At 36.7% G+C, this 16,840-nt stretch overlaps 1 protein-coding gene across 50 annotated transcripts in view; it reads left to right on the top strand.

The window, feature by feature from the left end:
- Positions 1–16,840, top strand: part of LOC110830072 (uncharacterized) — a 122,394-nt gene that overhangs the window by 34,290 nt on the left and 71,264 nt on the right. For 2 of the 50 annotated variants that reach the window (XR_015534978.1, XM_022064480.2), the window contains exon 6: positions 14,608–14,736. The exons of 39 other annotated variants lie outside the window; for them this stretch is intronic. Coding sequence is in view for 7 of the 11 variants with exons in the window: in XM_022064480.2 (XP_021920172.1) it covers positions 14,608–14,736 (129 nt within the window). In the remaining 4 variants the exon portion in view is untranslated. Of the gene's footprint in view, positions 1–1,401; positions 2,203–7,042; positions 10,379–14,607; positions 14,747–16,840 lie in introns of those variants that run through there. 9 more of the 50 variants (XR_015534979.1, XR_015534981.1, XM_087348063.1 and 6 more) reach the window with 7 other exon arrangements.

The raw sequence follows: 16,840 nt of genomic DNA, 5'->3' as shown, positions 1-16,840 counted from the left end.
AGAGTGTAATATAACAAAGAGAATAAAACAAATTTAGTTAACAGCTCCCTTATGATGCTAAAAGCCTACAAAGGTAAAACGTGTAACTCTGCCACTAGAAACATATAAAATACGCTATTTTATACAGTAGGTGTTAATTGGACTTGGCTTCTATTATGCAAGTTCCACATGTTGATTTCCTATTCCTGTATCCTAATTGCAGATAATTTATACTGCTATAACCATTCCTTCAATTACTTGCCTTCTATATGTAAAAGTAAAGTTTGTCCCACTATACGCCATGTAGGCGTTTGGGGTGAGAGGAGATATAGCTCCTCTCTTCCTTGACCTCGGCACAAGATTGGGGTGAGTGGTCAGCATCACGCCCCGGCCGGCTTTACCCCCGGGAAAGGACCCCGGTACCCATTGTAGAGGAGGCTGGGTGGGCCCCAGAGCCGGTCTGGACGCAGAGGCTAAAGGAAAAATCCTCTGCCCCCGTCGGGGATCGAACCCCGGTCGTCCAGCCCGTAGCTAGTCACTATACTGACTAAGCTATCCCGGCTCCTTGCCTTCTATATGTAATTTCCCATTTTAATTATATACTTGATATATCGTCCCGCGCGGTAGCCACACTGTCTTGAGGCATCATGCTTCGGACCGGTGATACGGAATGCGCGCTGGTTCGAATCTCGGGGAAAGAAATTACTCATGAGATTTTCGACCAGTGTATGGGACTGGTGCCAACCCAGCATCGTGAGGAAATTGGGGAGCTACAATGGTAGCGTAATCTGGTCATGGAAACTAGCAGTAGCTGGGGGATTCGTCGTGCTGATCACATGTCACCCTATATCTGGTTGGATGATCGTTGTTTGTCCACATGAATAAATTCAAGAGCTGATGGACAGATTTGGATGAAATCTGACACTGCAGTCTACCAAAAAAGTATACTTTTCAGGTTCCTACAATTGGTAAATAACAGCATGATGGATGAACAAACATGAAGGGGGATTTACACTAGCACAATTTAACAATAGGACTGTACAATGATGTATGGGTATAGATATTTGGAAGAAAACAAATTTTGTGGATTGAGAGTGGTGTTTGATTTTATTAAAATAATTTTATGGGAAAGTGCATTAACAGACACTAAGTGAAAGTAGTTTTACAGCAGTTTTAGGATAGAAGATGGCTGTCTTCTGGATTGTAGTGCCATGCAGTCTGGTAGAAGTTTACCATCATTTCAGAGGTCCTTGCTTCCTCCATCATCAGGGCAATGATGGAGGCAAAAGCCCAAGGAACCATCTTCAGACTCACTTCTGTGAAAACCTCAAATCCTACATAATTTTACGATATCCATCCATTCATTTATTAGGGATTGCTGTTTGTATTGAGACGAAACTTCTTAATGTTTTTTGTTGGCAGTTTCATCATGGGGTAATCAAGCTACCTACTATACATGGAGATTTAAAAGAAATTCTCCTGGTGTGAAGAATAAAACTGGAGCAAAAAGCTTCTCTTGTGAAGTGTGTGGTAAACTGATGCATCATTGGAAATCCTTAGATCTACATATGAAGATACACAGTGGAAAAACTGAGTGTTATTTGTGTCATAAAGTGTTGAATCGGTCATATGCATTGAAATTACATCTTTTCAAAGTACATGGAATTTCTGCACCATTACACATGAATATGTGACACTGATTTCACAGTAGACTCTCATCTTAGAAACACCAATTTATGGATCTGTTTGCATAAATCCAATGAACATCTCTGTGGAAGCAGTTTCTTACATTTTAGTGTGTCTTCACATCTTCCGTACAGTAAACCCCCTTCCAGTGTGGAATTAGGTTCTTTAAGAAAGGTGTGTTCAGTAAATCCATTGAGCTAAAGGCAGATACATTGATGCTTCTGTGTTGTGGCCCATTAATATCTATATTCATAGATTTTTCTACACAAATACAAATGAACACTCTTCCCTACACTTTTTATGAAATAGAAAGACAGTAGGGAATGGAAACATAGTAAAACCATAACATTATGACAGTACCATGTGTAAAGAAATATTAAATGTTGTATTTTATTGTAAATTACATATGTGTGAGTAGTGATGGTGCATTTGTTAACTGTGGGCTGAGGCATAGAGTAAAGAGGAGAAAATACCATTGTACAGTGTGTCCGTAAAATAATGGTGGGGTAACAAACAGTCATAGTTTTGGAACAAAGCATGATAGAGACATGAAATAAACTTCAAAATAAAGAGAAACTCTCCAAGAATCTTACCTGTTCAGACAATATTCAAGCTCTTGCCATACACTACCGAGAACATCCAGTGTGATAGATGAAACATCTTCAACGATCCGTTCTTTCAAATGGTCCAAATTTATTATTTGGACAGAGAACACTTGTTGCTTCACATAACCCCACAAATAAAAATCCATAGGGGTAAGATCTGGAAAGCGTGGAGGCCAGGCTATCCACCCTCCTCGTCCGACCCATCGCTGAGGAAATGTTTGGTTTAGGTAATCCCGCACGAATGTGGAAAAATGTGGAGGAGCTCCATCTAACTGGAGAATGAAATTCTCCGGTATTTGGGGCACTGCATACCCTTCTAACATATCCAGGAAGTTCTTTCCTGTCACAGTTTGTTCAGCAAAAAAGAAGGGGCCAATAACTCTGTCTTGTCCAATTGCATACCACACATTAACTTATGGGCTATCACCTTGATGTTCCATAATGACATATGGAGGTTCATTACCCCATATTCTAACTTTATGCCGATGGACTCGTCCCGAAACATGAAATGTAGCCTCATCACTGAACATAAACTTGTCTAAAAATTCCCCATCATGATTTAACCTATCAAGAATGTCTGTAGCAAATTTGAATGGTTTAATTTTGTCCTGTGGATAAATTTTATGTAACACCTGAATTGCAGTGCCCCAAATACCGGAGAAGTTCAGTCTCCAGTTAGATGGAGCTACTCCACATTTTTCCACATTCGTGCGGGATTACCTAAGCCAAACTTTTTCTCAGCGATGGGTCAGACGAAGAGGGTGGATAGCCTGGCCTCCACGCTTTCCAGATCTTACCCCTATGGATTTTTATTTGTGGGGTTATGTGAAGCAACAAGTGTTCTATGTCCAAATAACAAATTTGGACCATTTGAAAGAACGGATCACTGAAGCTGTTTCATCGATCACACCGGATGTTCTCGGTCGTGTATGGCAAGAACTTGAATATCGTCTTGATGTCTGCAGGGCAACTAAAGGAGCACATATCGAAATCTACTGAACAGGTAAGATTCTTGGAGAGTTTCTCATTATTTTGACGTTTATTTCATGTCCCTATCATGCTTTGTTCCAAAACTATGACTGTTTGTTACCCCACCATTATTTTACGGACACACTGTACGTATGAAAGCAAATCTCTGTTGGACATAAGTTTGCTGTACTCGAAGTGATGTTGAATTTGTATGGATAACAGCAGCCTTTATTATATACAGGAACTGCAGGTAGACTGAGTACTTGAAGCTCTCTACATTGCAGTCCTTATATATGGACAGTGCATGTTAATATTATGCAGTCCGTGATAAAATTATTAAGAAGCTGTTTTCCAGTCAGTACCTGTTGATTTTAACCGAATTCTTGTTCTTTGCTATTTATAAACTGTAGTGTTCTCTATTTGGTGGGGGAAATTAAGTAGGTTTGCATTTTAACATTTATATGACATTGGTTTACAGCTTATCTTTATGCTTTAATACACCCTTCCTTCACTTTCTGTGTGCTGGCCAGTGACAACCTGCCTTTGATTGAATGCTGTAAGTTATTCCTGATACAAAAGTGTAGAACTACTGCATAAGAGCTTCATTAAAACATTGCTAGATTATAACACTTACTGAAAATGCTGTTCCTGGGTTGAGGTTACTGCCACTGTAAGTACTGAAGAAAGTGAACCTAAAGTCAAACCAAAACAAAGTCAAATGAGCAGTAACAGAAGTGAAAAGCAAATAGTAGGCAGTTCATTCCTTGTAACTTTGATTCTGTAGGTGTTTGGTTATTATTTGAAAAATTAATATGTAGGTGAGGAGTCTACTAAAATTGGTGTTTTTATAGAGCAAGTTGTAGGTTGCATTGTCTGAGAAATAAATAGGTAGCTTGATGAACTAAGGGTAAGTTTTAATTTACCCAAAAATTCAGAAGTAGATGTTATGAGGGATGAAATTAATATTTTTTCTGCTGTACATGTGTGGGTAACTATGTTGAATTCTTGGTTATGTTAAGTCAGACTCGGTGTTCTTGTCACTGAATTCACAGTTGTTGGTTTTACGCTTTATTTAATAGCCAAGTGCAGAGTACAATACACCAACTCATGTGAAACCAACATCTAGTGTAGTGTTACTTATTATGATTTTGTAAAGAACTTACCTTCAGGATTTGTTTTTTAAAACCTTATTTATTTTAATCACATTATATGAATTAATTCTCCTTTTGCCACTGATGATGACCTCCTGAGGTCAAAATGCGTTTGACACTAATGTCATTTATAGTGTTAGAAGTTATAGTTATAGTTGAATACTGTGAGTAATTGAGTCATGCATTAAGTCACACCAGTATATTAATAACAGTAATGTGTTTTGTTACATTTGTGGTCATTTCATTCTCTGGTCTGAAAAGATAACAGTAATGCTTGTCTCAAAGAGGGCTTGTAAATTATATTCTGATGCAAAGTCAGTGACCAGCACAAAAATTGGGTACCTCATATTTATTGTTCAGAATATGCTGTGGATTTCTTGGCCTGGCATATTGGAAATGAGATGCTATGCCATTTGCTGTACTCATATTTTGAGGGAACTATAAGACCATATCTTATGGCTTCTACTTTTGTTACAATCTATGTTTCCAGACATACTTCTAGAAACAAACTGTCTGTTGAATATCCAAATCTGCCATCAGTTTTGTTACTGGTACCTCCCAGTGAGGAGTTGTTACCTTTACCTGAAAGGCTGCAGTCAGGACCTTGTGGATGATGCATAGATGGATTCAGATGACAGAGAAATGGGTGTGGATGAAACAGATTGTTGTACAGAATGCACTCTTCCAGATTCGTAAAATTCACATTTATTAACCCAAGCTAAATTACGTGATTCTGTATGAGGCTTATGGCTGTCAAGAATCATGTGTTGCTTCTTGGTTCAAGATACACTTGCGTTTGCATTGAATAAATTTGTCTGTATTAAATATTCTATTGTATGTTTATTTTGGTCCAGCTCAAGGTTTCAACAATTGATTATTTATAATTTAAGGAAGACATTTTATTTTAGTGCTGTAGCATGTGTTAGTTTAGACATGTGTATGGTTTTAAGTCATGAGCCTGGTGAAGAAGAGAGCGTGTTTCATTGTTTTTGTGTCTATTGTTGCATGATAAATTCCTTGTTTTTTAAATTCATGAATGTATCTTCTTACTGCTGTGAGAAAAATTTAATTATGTTTTTTCTTCTAATTCATGAAGAAAATTCTAGATGTTACATTGAAGGTACATGCATTTCTCATGAGACACCTAAAATGTACTGGAAATGAAGCTTAATGCTTTGTTGTGTTATTTAAATACACGTATTCCTGATATAGCAGATTAAGTAATTTGAATTTTGGTTTAAATATGCAAACTTGGACTACTACTTTCTTCACATTAAATATGGCACCAATAGAGATTTTCTGTGTCCTGTAGGTAAGGGTCAGTCAGAATCTTATGCTGAAAGTGTATATATGTTTTGGAACTTTATTTTGGTGAATTGAAGGTAATTCATTGTTTTATTAGTAATAAATGTATGTTTAATTTGAAATTTCAGGAGTTGGAAATAATTTTAGGAAAATAGTAATATTTTTATTTCTGTTTTGCTTGTTTAGTGTTAATGAAGTAAATGCAATATATTCTCTTTTTTGAAAGTACAGGTAGCCCTCGATTTATGCTGGGGATGCACTCCTGGAATCGGCGTAGATTGAAACTTTTTTATAATGTAAATCAATGGGAAGTCAATTGCATGCGTTCCCAGCACCCAAACATTGATGAGTAATATAATGGCATTACATTTAAAGCTCTGAAATAACATAAATAAAACAAAGGTAATTTAAAAAAATATATATTGTACACTTACAATCGGCAATTCGTTGGTCCCCGCGATTGACTGCGATTCTTTCATGTGATTGATGTGTACAGTGATCTCTGCTGTTATGCGATAGTTGCATTCATGTAAGACACTGACCTATAGAAAATCGTGTAGTAAAAATAATACCGGTACCTCTGCAGAGATTAAATTAATCCTTTGAAAGTTTAAAATGCCAGGAATGAAATTGCATAAGAGCAAACTTGCATATGCAAAAGTTTGCATTTCACAAACAGCTTTTACTGATTCATCGATCTCATTGGAGCAAATTCGCGTTAACGAAACATACGTAATTGCAGAGATGACTGTATTTATAATATTTATTCAAAATCAGCGATGTAAGAATTACGATTTAGTATAAGAAGAAGTACGAGAAACATTATAAAATGTTATAAATTATAGTAAAATATATTATTTTCACTTTTTGACTTGCTGGTTTCAAAATCGGCATTATTCTGAATCGGCGCAAATTGAACCACTGCAAATCGAGGGTTACCTGTATAACTTAATATCTGGCATAGCTCTGAGATTGCAGGTTACATAGTTCCATATCTGTATATACTCTACATAGATGATGATGAAAGTACCAGCCTTAAATATTTATTAACGGTTTAAAGGTGGTGCATGATTTTAGGGCAATACTAGTTCATTTAACAACAGCAGCAGCAACAACACACACACACACACACCCATTACACCTTTTAAGTTTGTTAAAATTTCACTGACTTGTGAACCAGTTCTTATCATATGAATTATAATATTGCCTTGCATCAGTCATCTCACAGTTCATAATAATTATTTGTTCTTCTGTTTGGTTTAATTGGATCTGCACAAAACACAGTTTGAAAGTTATGGAGTGTTGAAGGTTTATGTTCTGTCTCAAACAACTCCCAATTTCCTGCAGGTTGGACCAGCCAGATGGGACAGATTGCTATTGTGGATACAGCTCGCTTACTTATGAAGGACCTAACCAAGACATTTGCTTGTGAGGTGTGTGGTAAAGTGTTCAAGCACCCAGACTCTTTGCGCCAACATCACAAGGCTCACACTGGTGAGACAAAGTGTCCAGTCTGCTGCATGGTGATGAGCAGGAAGTACGAACTCAGAGTTCATCTTCGAAAACGCCATAATATCATACAGTGATATACATTTTTAATGTATCATTTGACAACAGTTTAGCTCCCACTGGATGTATTAAAGCCTTATTTAGTACTGTATTTTCTGAAATATACAACAGATTTTTTAGAGACTTTTTAGGCGTATGTTAACTACGTAGGGCAGTCAAAAAGTTCCCGGAATTGTGGTATAGCACTGTAATGGTAGGACATATGGCAACGCTTACCTAATCACCTTCAAAGTAGGACCCTTGCACACACACACACACACACACATGCTCGTTCAATCCTGCCATTGTTGGAAGCACTGGCAGAAGGCTTCGTTTGGGATCTTCCGGAGTTCAGCCGTCACATTCGACACATCGCTGATTGTGCAGCATTTCCTCGGCGAGAAAAGCATACCCATCATCACCCAACCACCATACTCTCCAGATCTTGCTCCGAGTGACTTCTGGTTGTTCCCTACTCTGAAAATGGGCCTCAAGGGGTTGCGTTTTGCAACCATGGAGGTCATCAAATCGAATGCGACGGCCGAACTCCGGAAGATTCCAAATGAAGCCTTCCACCGGTGCTTCCAACAATGGCAGGATCGATGGAGCCAGTGTGTGTGTGTGTGCAAGGGTTCTACTTTGAAGGTGATTAGGTAAGCGTTGCCATATGTCCTACCATTACAGTGCTATACCACAATTCCGGGAACTTTTTGACTGCCCCTTGTAACTCCACGAGACTTTCAGAAGCTGATATGTGCTGAGTTAATAAATTCCCCATCTTTTATGGAACCAAATAGTTCATCGCCATGTACACAAGAGTCTGCCACTGCTTCCTATGTTGAGCCAGACTAATCCAGTTCATACCATTATGCCTCGTTTCTTCATGTTCCATCTTCTTGTTATTCTCCCATATTTGGAAATACAAATCACCATTACTTAACAAATCATCATGGGAGTACTGAACTGGAAAACTGCAATGGGGTATCAATCTTTTGCACATGGAACCCCCAAAATTGCCCATCGTTACCATCACACTTATCACTGTTGAAATTGTTTGTTGTTTGCACCCTCACTGCTACTTACTTCAAACAATAAATCTACCACATCATTAACAGCATTGATGATTCTGCATTTGTTGATTTTACATTTGTTGAAATATTTTACTGTCAGGAGACTGATTTGGAGACTGTGCCAATTTGGTACAGTTGTCATGCATGAATACAGGATGTCCCAAAAATATGTGTACACACAACCATTACATTAGCATCGTATATACATCTGTTTGGGGCACCTGTAATGTAGAATTGTTAGTTGCTACTCCAGTTGGCTAGTAACCCAGCCTAGAACCACAAGATATTTTTCATTTTACAGCTACCCTCTTTGTTGTGTTATATATGATTTGAACTGATATAATATTAAGAGGGTTGGCTTTTTCAGAAGGCCACCAGGATATTTTGACCACACTTTATCTAGCCCCAGCTTCATTCCATTTTCCATCTGTTTTTTGTATGTCCACCAACCAGCTATCCATCTATTCATCCATCCATCATAATAAACACGGATGAAAATATGATGTTCAGTTATTTCTGTTTACACTACTTCCGTTTGGAATTTTATGGAGGAGGAAGTTTTGTGCTGTCAGTACAACATGCTAATATACTGATGAAGTAGATCTGTGATCAGACATTTTGGTCATCACTTTACCACTTCTTATATCCACAGTTGTATGATGGAATGTAATTGTCAAGGAGACTTGATCCATACTTCCATTGTGGGCAAGTTTAAATTTTAATTTTTTTCATTAACAGATTTGTGAAGCACTGTAATGACTGTACCCAGCTGGCATCTTTGTGCTATTTTGGTTTGCATGCACATGTATAGGCCATTTCTCTTAATACGTGTGCAGCACAAAGACATTGTTTCAGGAATCACAGTAATGCTACATTTGGCCACATATCTTTAATGTTGTCATTTTTGCAAATATGGTTATCCCATTTTTACTGTCATACAGTTTTGAACCTATATATGTGACCATTTTGCAGAAAGGGTACAAAATTAACATTTGCTCGTATATACTTTCTTTGAGTTTTACATCTTGCTTTCTTTACTCATGTATAATTTTCTCAGCCGGCAGAGTCAAAATGTCTTTCAGGTACTGTATTGATTCTACTGTGATTTAAACCCTACAGTGAATTAAATCCTCTTCTGCTGCCCTTAATCTATTACATTGGGGTATAAAGTAGTTAAAATGGCATTGGCTGAAGTGTAGCATTAGTATGACATTCCATTGCACTTGTGTTTTGGGCACTGCACAGGTTTAGAAAATGAATTCGTCTAAAAAGAGCTCTGATGAGGGTGTTAGGTAACTTTCTCACATAAATATCAGAATATTTTCAGTTTTTATTGTCTTCTACTGTAGATTGTGTATTTTCCAGGGAGAAATTATTGTCTTATATTTCGTAAAATACATACACTTCTCTCATGATTTAATTAATAGTCAGTGTTGTTTAAAAGAAAGTAGTTCATTTAAGTATAGATATCAGATGCATGACTCTTGTACTAGAACCATCCCTGCAGTTGTGAGTAAATGAATTGTATGTAGAAGTTTGAAGGTCTTAATTGTCAGAGTGCTTTTTTGTTCATCCAATTTCTCTGTAATGTTCAGCAGAACATTACTGTCAAATTACAGAAGGGCAAGTTTCAGATAATGTAAGTACAGTGGAAGGTATTGGTGTAATCTGTCTTTGCATTTTGAGTCTACATTGCTATTTTTAACATTGAAGTATCATTTTGGTGCAGGTTAAACACAAGCGGCTGTTAAATCTTAAACTGTTGGAGTCTACTTTGTTGGATGGCCAGTACATGTACTATGTTGTGCTTGCAGGATGTGTTCATGAACGTATGAGGTCCATTTAATGAAATATGAAATTGATGCAATAAAATTAATGTATGACTTCTTATCATGTGTTTATACATTTTTTATTTTGATTGTACAAATTGTATATGAACTTTATTGGTACAGTACTTTTTATGTACATTGTAAAATTTGTATTTAATATGAATCATGCATGAATAAAATATGTCCCTGTATATAATTGATACAATAAAGTTAATGTTTGTACAGTTGCACAACTTTTTGCTGTGTTCATTTATGCAAATGGATTTGTTACTTTAATCATGATAATTGGGTATGAAGTTTCTTGGTACAGTCCTTTTTTATGTAACTTTTGTAGAATTTTGTTGTTAATAGTATGGATCATGCAAGAATAAGATTTCTCCCAGTTTTATATCTTTACATTGCTATGTAGCTTATACACAGAAGCTGTTTCAAGTGCTGACCATTAATCACAAACAGCAGGATCATTAATTTCTAATGTGCTATTTCCACAGAACATTATCTTTCATGAGTAGCTGAAAGTTGTTCTCTGCTGCTCAAGAATACCCTGCCAAGCATTCATTACCGTTTTTACACAAGCCCATCGTTGGACCATATCCTGAGCCATTTGAATCTTGATCAAACCCTTGTATCATATTTAAGGTTTATTTCAGTATTATCCTCCCATCTAATTTCTTTGTGTTGCAAGTGGTCTGTAACCTTCACTTTTTCTGAGTACAGTTTTGTACTAGCATGCTACGTTATCTTGTCAATCAGATCCTTATTTGATGCCCCAGATATGTGTGGCGAAAAGTACATATTATGAAGCTCCAAATGTGTAACCTCCTGTGTACCCATATTACATCCTTTCTGTTAGGCCCAGATTTTGTCCCAGCCCTTTGGGCTAAGAGACCGAGGTTTACGTACAGATATGTCAGGATGGAATTATGAGACTAGTGTGAGTAAACTTTACTTGGGTTGTCTAGAAGCAAATATCACAGCCCAGATGAACAGTTTATATAGTTAAAAATGTGTCAATACATTCACTCTGGAAATCTTACTTTACTTGGAAATATACTGTATTGTCTTCTGTTAAGTGTTTATTATGGTATTTCAAATGCTAATAATCATTAGTCATTCCTTCTTCAAGTTCTGTTATTGCTGTACTTGTGTTATTTATTCCTTTGGGTCTGACATTGCTCTGTGTGCTTGTGTGCTTTGATAAGAAGTTTGTTTTGGCAGTTTGCATTTCTATGCCCAGGATGACATATCTGGGTTTAGATGCTATGTTGATGAACTGTAGGGATGTCAATATCGCCTGTAGCCATTGGATCAGGGAGGGAACCTAATGTGTTGTAGTTCTGAGGTCTGATTGACATCACGGAATTTACTCTGTTCATCAAGATGGAGTGTCAGACCTCTTGTGAGCTGGTGGGTGGTGTGATACTGTCTGTAGGTTTACCTTCAAAATTTGATGGTATTCAGTCCCTGTGAGGTAGTAAGTGAAATTAACATTTTGGTTTAAGTCTGCGTTACTGTTTGCCTGTGTAGGATTTGAGATTTTCATAGCAATGAGTCTGAAGATTGCTGTTTTCTGGGTTGTTGCGCCGTTTAGTCTGGTAGATGTCCACCAACTTTTCAGAAGTCATGCTGCCTCCATCATCAGGGTGATGAATGAGCCAATTGAGAAGAAAGGGCTAGGTTTATAGAGACTAGACAGTAAATGGAGTAGTCTCTGTCTGAGTTGGGAAACCCAGATGTGTGCTTTATTGTCTGCATAGAAACTTTGAGATAAAATCACCATTTAACAGTGAAACATAATTTTAAAATTGAAATAATTAAAATATTAAATTTATTTTAATGGTACAGAATACAGCAAAGAAGTCATTTTTAATCTGTTAATGAATTGTGAGTCGAGTAAATATTGTAAACCAACATATATTTTGGAAATATATAACATATTTTGGAGATGAAGTTTGATGCATACACTGTCTACTTGAAAACAGGATGTAGTAAATGCCTCATTCTGCAGTGACACACTCTTAGAGGCACTTTGTGAAATCATCCATTACACATTGTAACATGTCATGAATCACTTCTCTGTTGTGGCCTTGAGTTCATCAGAAATTTCAGGCTGCATCTTGAATATGTTAATGTTTAGATAATCCCACAAAAGTAGTAATGGGCTGATAAATCAGGAAATCCAGGTGGCTAGTTTAAATCACGAAACTGTGAGATGGAACAATGCAGAAACAACGTTTGGTGCAATTTCTCCATTCTCATGCATGTAGTGTATGATATGTTGCTGGAATCACACTGCCACATGTGTATCCAGCCAAACTTCCATGCATGCTGTATGTACCTGTGACTCCTCAAATTAGATAAAACTGGGGCATATTTGAATGTCCCCCACCCCCAATTTTCTGTTCAGTCAAAGACTGCAGTGAACATAATCACTATAGTCATCACCTTTGCTATCATGATTATAGAATATGAGCATAATATAAGTGTGGAAATTGGGTGCATTTTACTAACCTTTTTTCATGACATTTAAATTGACAATATTCTGTCACTCACCAACCAAGTTTTCTTCCCAATCTCTAGTTCAGAAAATCTTAAACATTCTTCACTGATATATGCTTTACTCCTGGGAAAGGACCCTGGTACCCATTGAGTAGGAGGCTAGGTGGGTTCCAGAGCCGGTTTGGACACAGAGGCTAGAGGAAAAATTCTCTGCCCCCGCCAGGGATCGAACCCCAGTCCAGCCCGTAGCTAGTCACTATACTGACTGAGCTATCCTGGCTTCTTGATTTATAAGCGCATAATTCTATACAACAAACCTTTCTATATCATCTGAAAGTTAGACTGCATTTGTGAGACATCTATAGAAGGTATGAGTAACTACATGAACATCATTACTAAAATATCAGTGGATGCATTTGACACTGATGGTGAGATAACAAAACCATTTTACATATTTGGCAATGAATATATTAATAATATTACAATGTTTCTCTTGATCATATTTTATGACTGTCATACTGTCCACATGAGATATTAATTAAACTGTTTTCCTGTTTTTTCCCCTTTCTCACCTCTACTCTCCATTTTGCTATCTTTCTAGTTTTATAAATTCCCTGATTTAGTTAGCACTTTTTTGTTTTGTGTGTTCTCTTGTTTTTTGGTTTAATTAAGTTAAATTATTATTACAAAGATATTAGCAAGTTGCCTTTGTGTATTAACTTTCTCTACGCTCATGGGATTTTATAGTCGGTTGTTATGTTAAATTTATTATTATTATTGTGTTCTTCTCATGCTGTATTTGTAATTGATCTTCTGGCTATTTGTGCAGCATACTAATAATAGAGAATTGAACTGAATTGTACCACTCCACTCAGCATCATAGTGTCTGTTCCATGTTTGTTATAGGTTTTTAAATTATAGCTCTTAATTAGTACAGGTACACTTTGTTATGTACTTTGTAGTGGAAATGTGTTCCAAGTCATGCACTTTTGCATCAGCTGTAATTAGCCACACAGTTATGTCCCTCCCAACCATGCTTTGACCTTGAACATTTATTTAATTTTATTAATTTGATACAAGCCTGAGGGGAAGAGATCGCTGGGGAGACCTAGACGTAAATGGAGGATAATGTCAGGCGGGATCTATGGGAGATAGGAGTTGAAGGAGACTGGATTTTGTTGGCCCAGGACAGGATCCGTTGGAGGGCTTTGGTTAATTCGGTGATGAACCTTCGTGTTCAGTAAGCCATCTAGTTAGTTAGTTATTAATTTGATACATGTATTTTGCATTTTGATATTGATTGAAGTGGGAGTACCAGGAAATTATGTTGGTTATTGCATCAAACTCTGATTTGGCATTGTTTATCACTTTCCATACATGTTCAGCACTGTTTGAGATTGTTCTGATATACTTTGTCTTTCAGTCAAAGCAGTCCTTAATCCTGATAGCTGCTTATAATTGGGCAAACTTTGCCATTGCTGCTTGAACATAGAAAGTTTGTGGATATTTGTTGAAATCAGTGTCCAACAGATTCTGAAAAGTTATTAAAGTATATGAATAAAATATTTTATAGAATTCTTCTGAAGTTGATGTTGATTTTGGTCCTTTGAGTTACTACACTATGTGTGTTCTTTTATATGGTTACCAGTGTTTTGTAGGAAGATATCACCATCACTTATAGACTACTGGGCACTGAAAATGGTGTTGATATGTTCCTCTGAATTGCTGGTAATTACTTAGAAGACTACACAGCATCATACCTGGAAGACCACAATCCATATTGTCACTGCCATGAAGAACTCAATCTTATAGCCTGAAGTTATATGCCTTTATGCTTGTGTATTGCCTGTAGATGGAAATATGTGTGATTTATGATTAAAATGATTTGTTTCGGCATTTGACAAAACTCATTGAAATGGTTGATACATTGTATTTTTACTCATAGTTTGTTTTCCTGCTTTCTTAGGCATGGAATCTGAGCTAGAAGTACTGAATAAACTTGCAAGCTTCAAGTCTGGGTTGAGTGTTTTGCATAGACACATCCAGCAACCATTGAGCACTGCTGTTGCAGGTGCATATGTGTGTGAACTCTGTGGTAAGTGTTTCAAACACAGGAACTCCCGGTACAACCACATGGCTAAGCACAAGGGTACTTCACGCTGCCATATCTGTCATCAAGTTCTGGGACAGAAGAGCAATATGAAACGCCATTTGCGTCACATTCATGGTGTAATGGGCATTTAAGGTCAGCACCTGCTTGTATAGGAATTATTTGGTGTATTTTTATAGCCATTATTGCTGGATCATCCAATTCAGAAGGCATCAGTATGTCATTAGTATATTGTAAAGATATGCAAAGTGAACTGTCCCTAACACCTCATGTTGTATGAGTGTGTATATTTGTTGTCTTTAGAAACATCAGGGGGGGGGTCTAGAATTTCAATATTTTGGGATGTCATAGGCACAGCATGTGATATTATGTTCACAACTATATCTTGTACATTAAAACAACCTAGAATTTAAAATGAACAAATTTCTTCCTAAGCTAAGTGCAACTATTGCAACTGTCTACTGAGCCCGAAGGGTAACATGAAGTGATGTATGCGTGTTACTCATGGGATTGACAAGTGATTTTGTGCTAGTCTTTGAAATAATCTCTTAGGTACAGAATATTTCTGGTAGTTCTCTTTTGGATTATAGTTCTTGTTAATAATTATAATGTACATTTATATATTTAGTTCATTGTTTTGTATTATGTTTATTGTTAGTGCTTGGCTGTTTTTGGCCTCTTGGCTGTTGCCAAGCACTCTAATAAATGAATTGAATTGAATGATGATAATAGTAATATATGTTACATAGTTGAAGTCATCATTATGACAGTTGAAGGTTATTTCTAAGCATTGCTTTTATGAGTTATATACACATGGAGCAAAGATTGAAATAGCTGTGCAGCGTTGTTGTATCATTTAATTAGTGATTTTAACTGCCCTTAAATATTGAGATAAATTTCCTATATTTTTTTTATTTAATTTATTGTGGCATCATTTTGGTTTCATGCAGCTTTGAATTATCAGCAGTTTAGGATCATATATGTGATGTGCTGTCTAAAATTCCATTGTGTCATAACTTTGCTGCCAGTGATTTAAAATACTTTAATCAAAACTCCATTACAATGTAACTTTAATTACTACTGTGAAGAAAGTTTGTTCAGGCATGAAGGTTATGTCCAAGTATTGGTATAAAACATTTTTTGGGAATGTACAGTTCTACAGATGGCACTATAGTCATAGTCTTTGTCAGACATGTGCAAAGATATTTATTTGCCTTGCTATTTTTACTGAAATGTTTGCTGTGTTAGCGAAGTAGAGGAGAGGATTGTCTTGACTTCAAAATCATGAATTTGCACTGATTTGCTTAAGTTTGAAGACCATATTTCACAATGACACATACATAACATGGTATGATCAACAGGAAATTTCATCTTCTCAGTCTTGTTAATACTGGATTTCTGGACCCTGTCCATACACTTGAAACTGATGCATCACGCAAGAGGCAATATTGGCAGAGCCCTGTGTGTGTGTGTTGTGAGCAGTATTTCACTTTCTTCCCCCTTTCTCCAGATGCAATACTGTGATCTACACATCAACACCACTCCCCTCCATGCCGACTTGTCTATGAAGGAACATGGACAACCAAAGTTTTGCTTTCTTGACTCTTGCTTTTGGAGTCCTTGGAAAAGTCATTGACATTAATTCATGTTTTTCTTCAAACTCAACAGACATATTAATGTTCACAACAGTGAGTACGAAGATAGCTGTCTTCTGGGTTTTAGTGCTGTTTACACTGGCAGAAGTTTACCAGTGTTTCAGAAGTACTTGCTGCCTCCATCATCAGGGTGATGAGCTTTTGAGGAACCTAAACAGTACAATAATAATATGGTGCAGAATGTAACATATCTGCAACATTTTTTGTGTTTCATGTACATCTAGTCTTCATCAATATTCAAATAATAAGCACACTAGTACCAACCTATATACATTCAACACAATGGATTTTTTATTCAGAGTAAAAAAAACATCAGAAAAGCAGTTTTAGCACAAAACTCTCTTCAGCTGCTAGAGACAACTGAGCAATTAGCATACTTGGTTTGATCTCTTTCAGAAAATAATATTTCTTCTCTCAGTTGCAGAACTCAATTT

This window comes from Zootermopsis nevadensis, unplaced genomic scaffold (genome assembly GCF_977971745.1).
Source record: "Zootermopsis nevadensis isolate Lab colony 2312 unplaced genomic scaffold, Znev_1.0 Znev_ptg000012l, whole genome shotgun sequence".
NCBI lineage: Eukaryota > Metazoa > Arthropoda > Insecta > Blattodea > Termopsidae > Zootermopsis > Zootermopsis nevadensis.
Note: the sequence above shows the minus strand (reverse complement) of the source record. Positions and strands in the feature narration are given on the sequence as shown.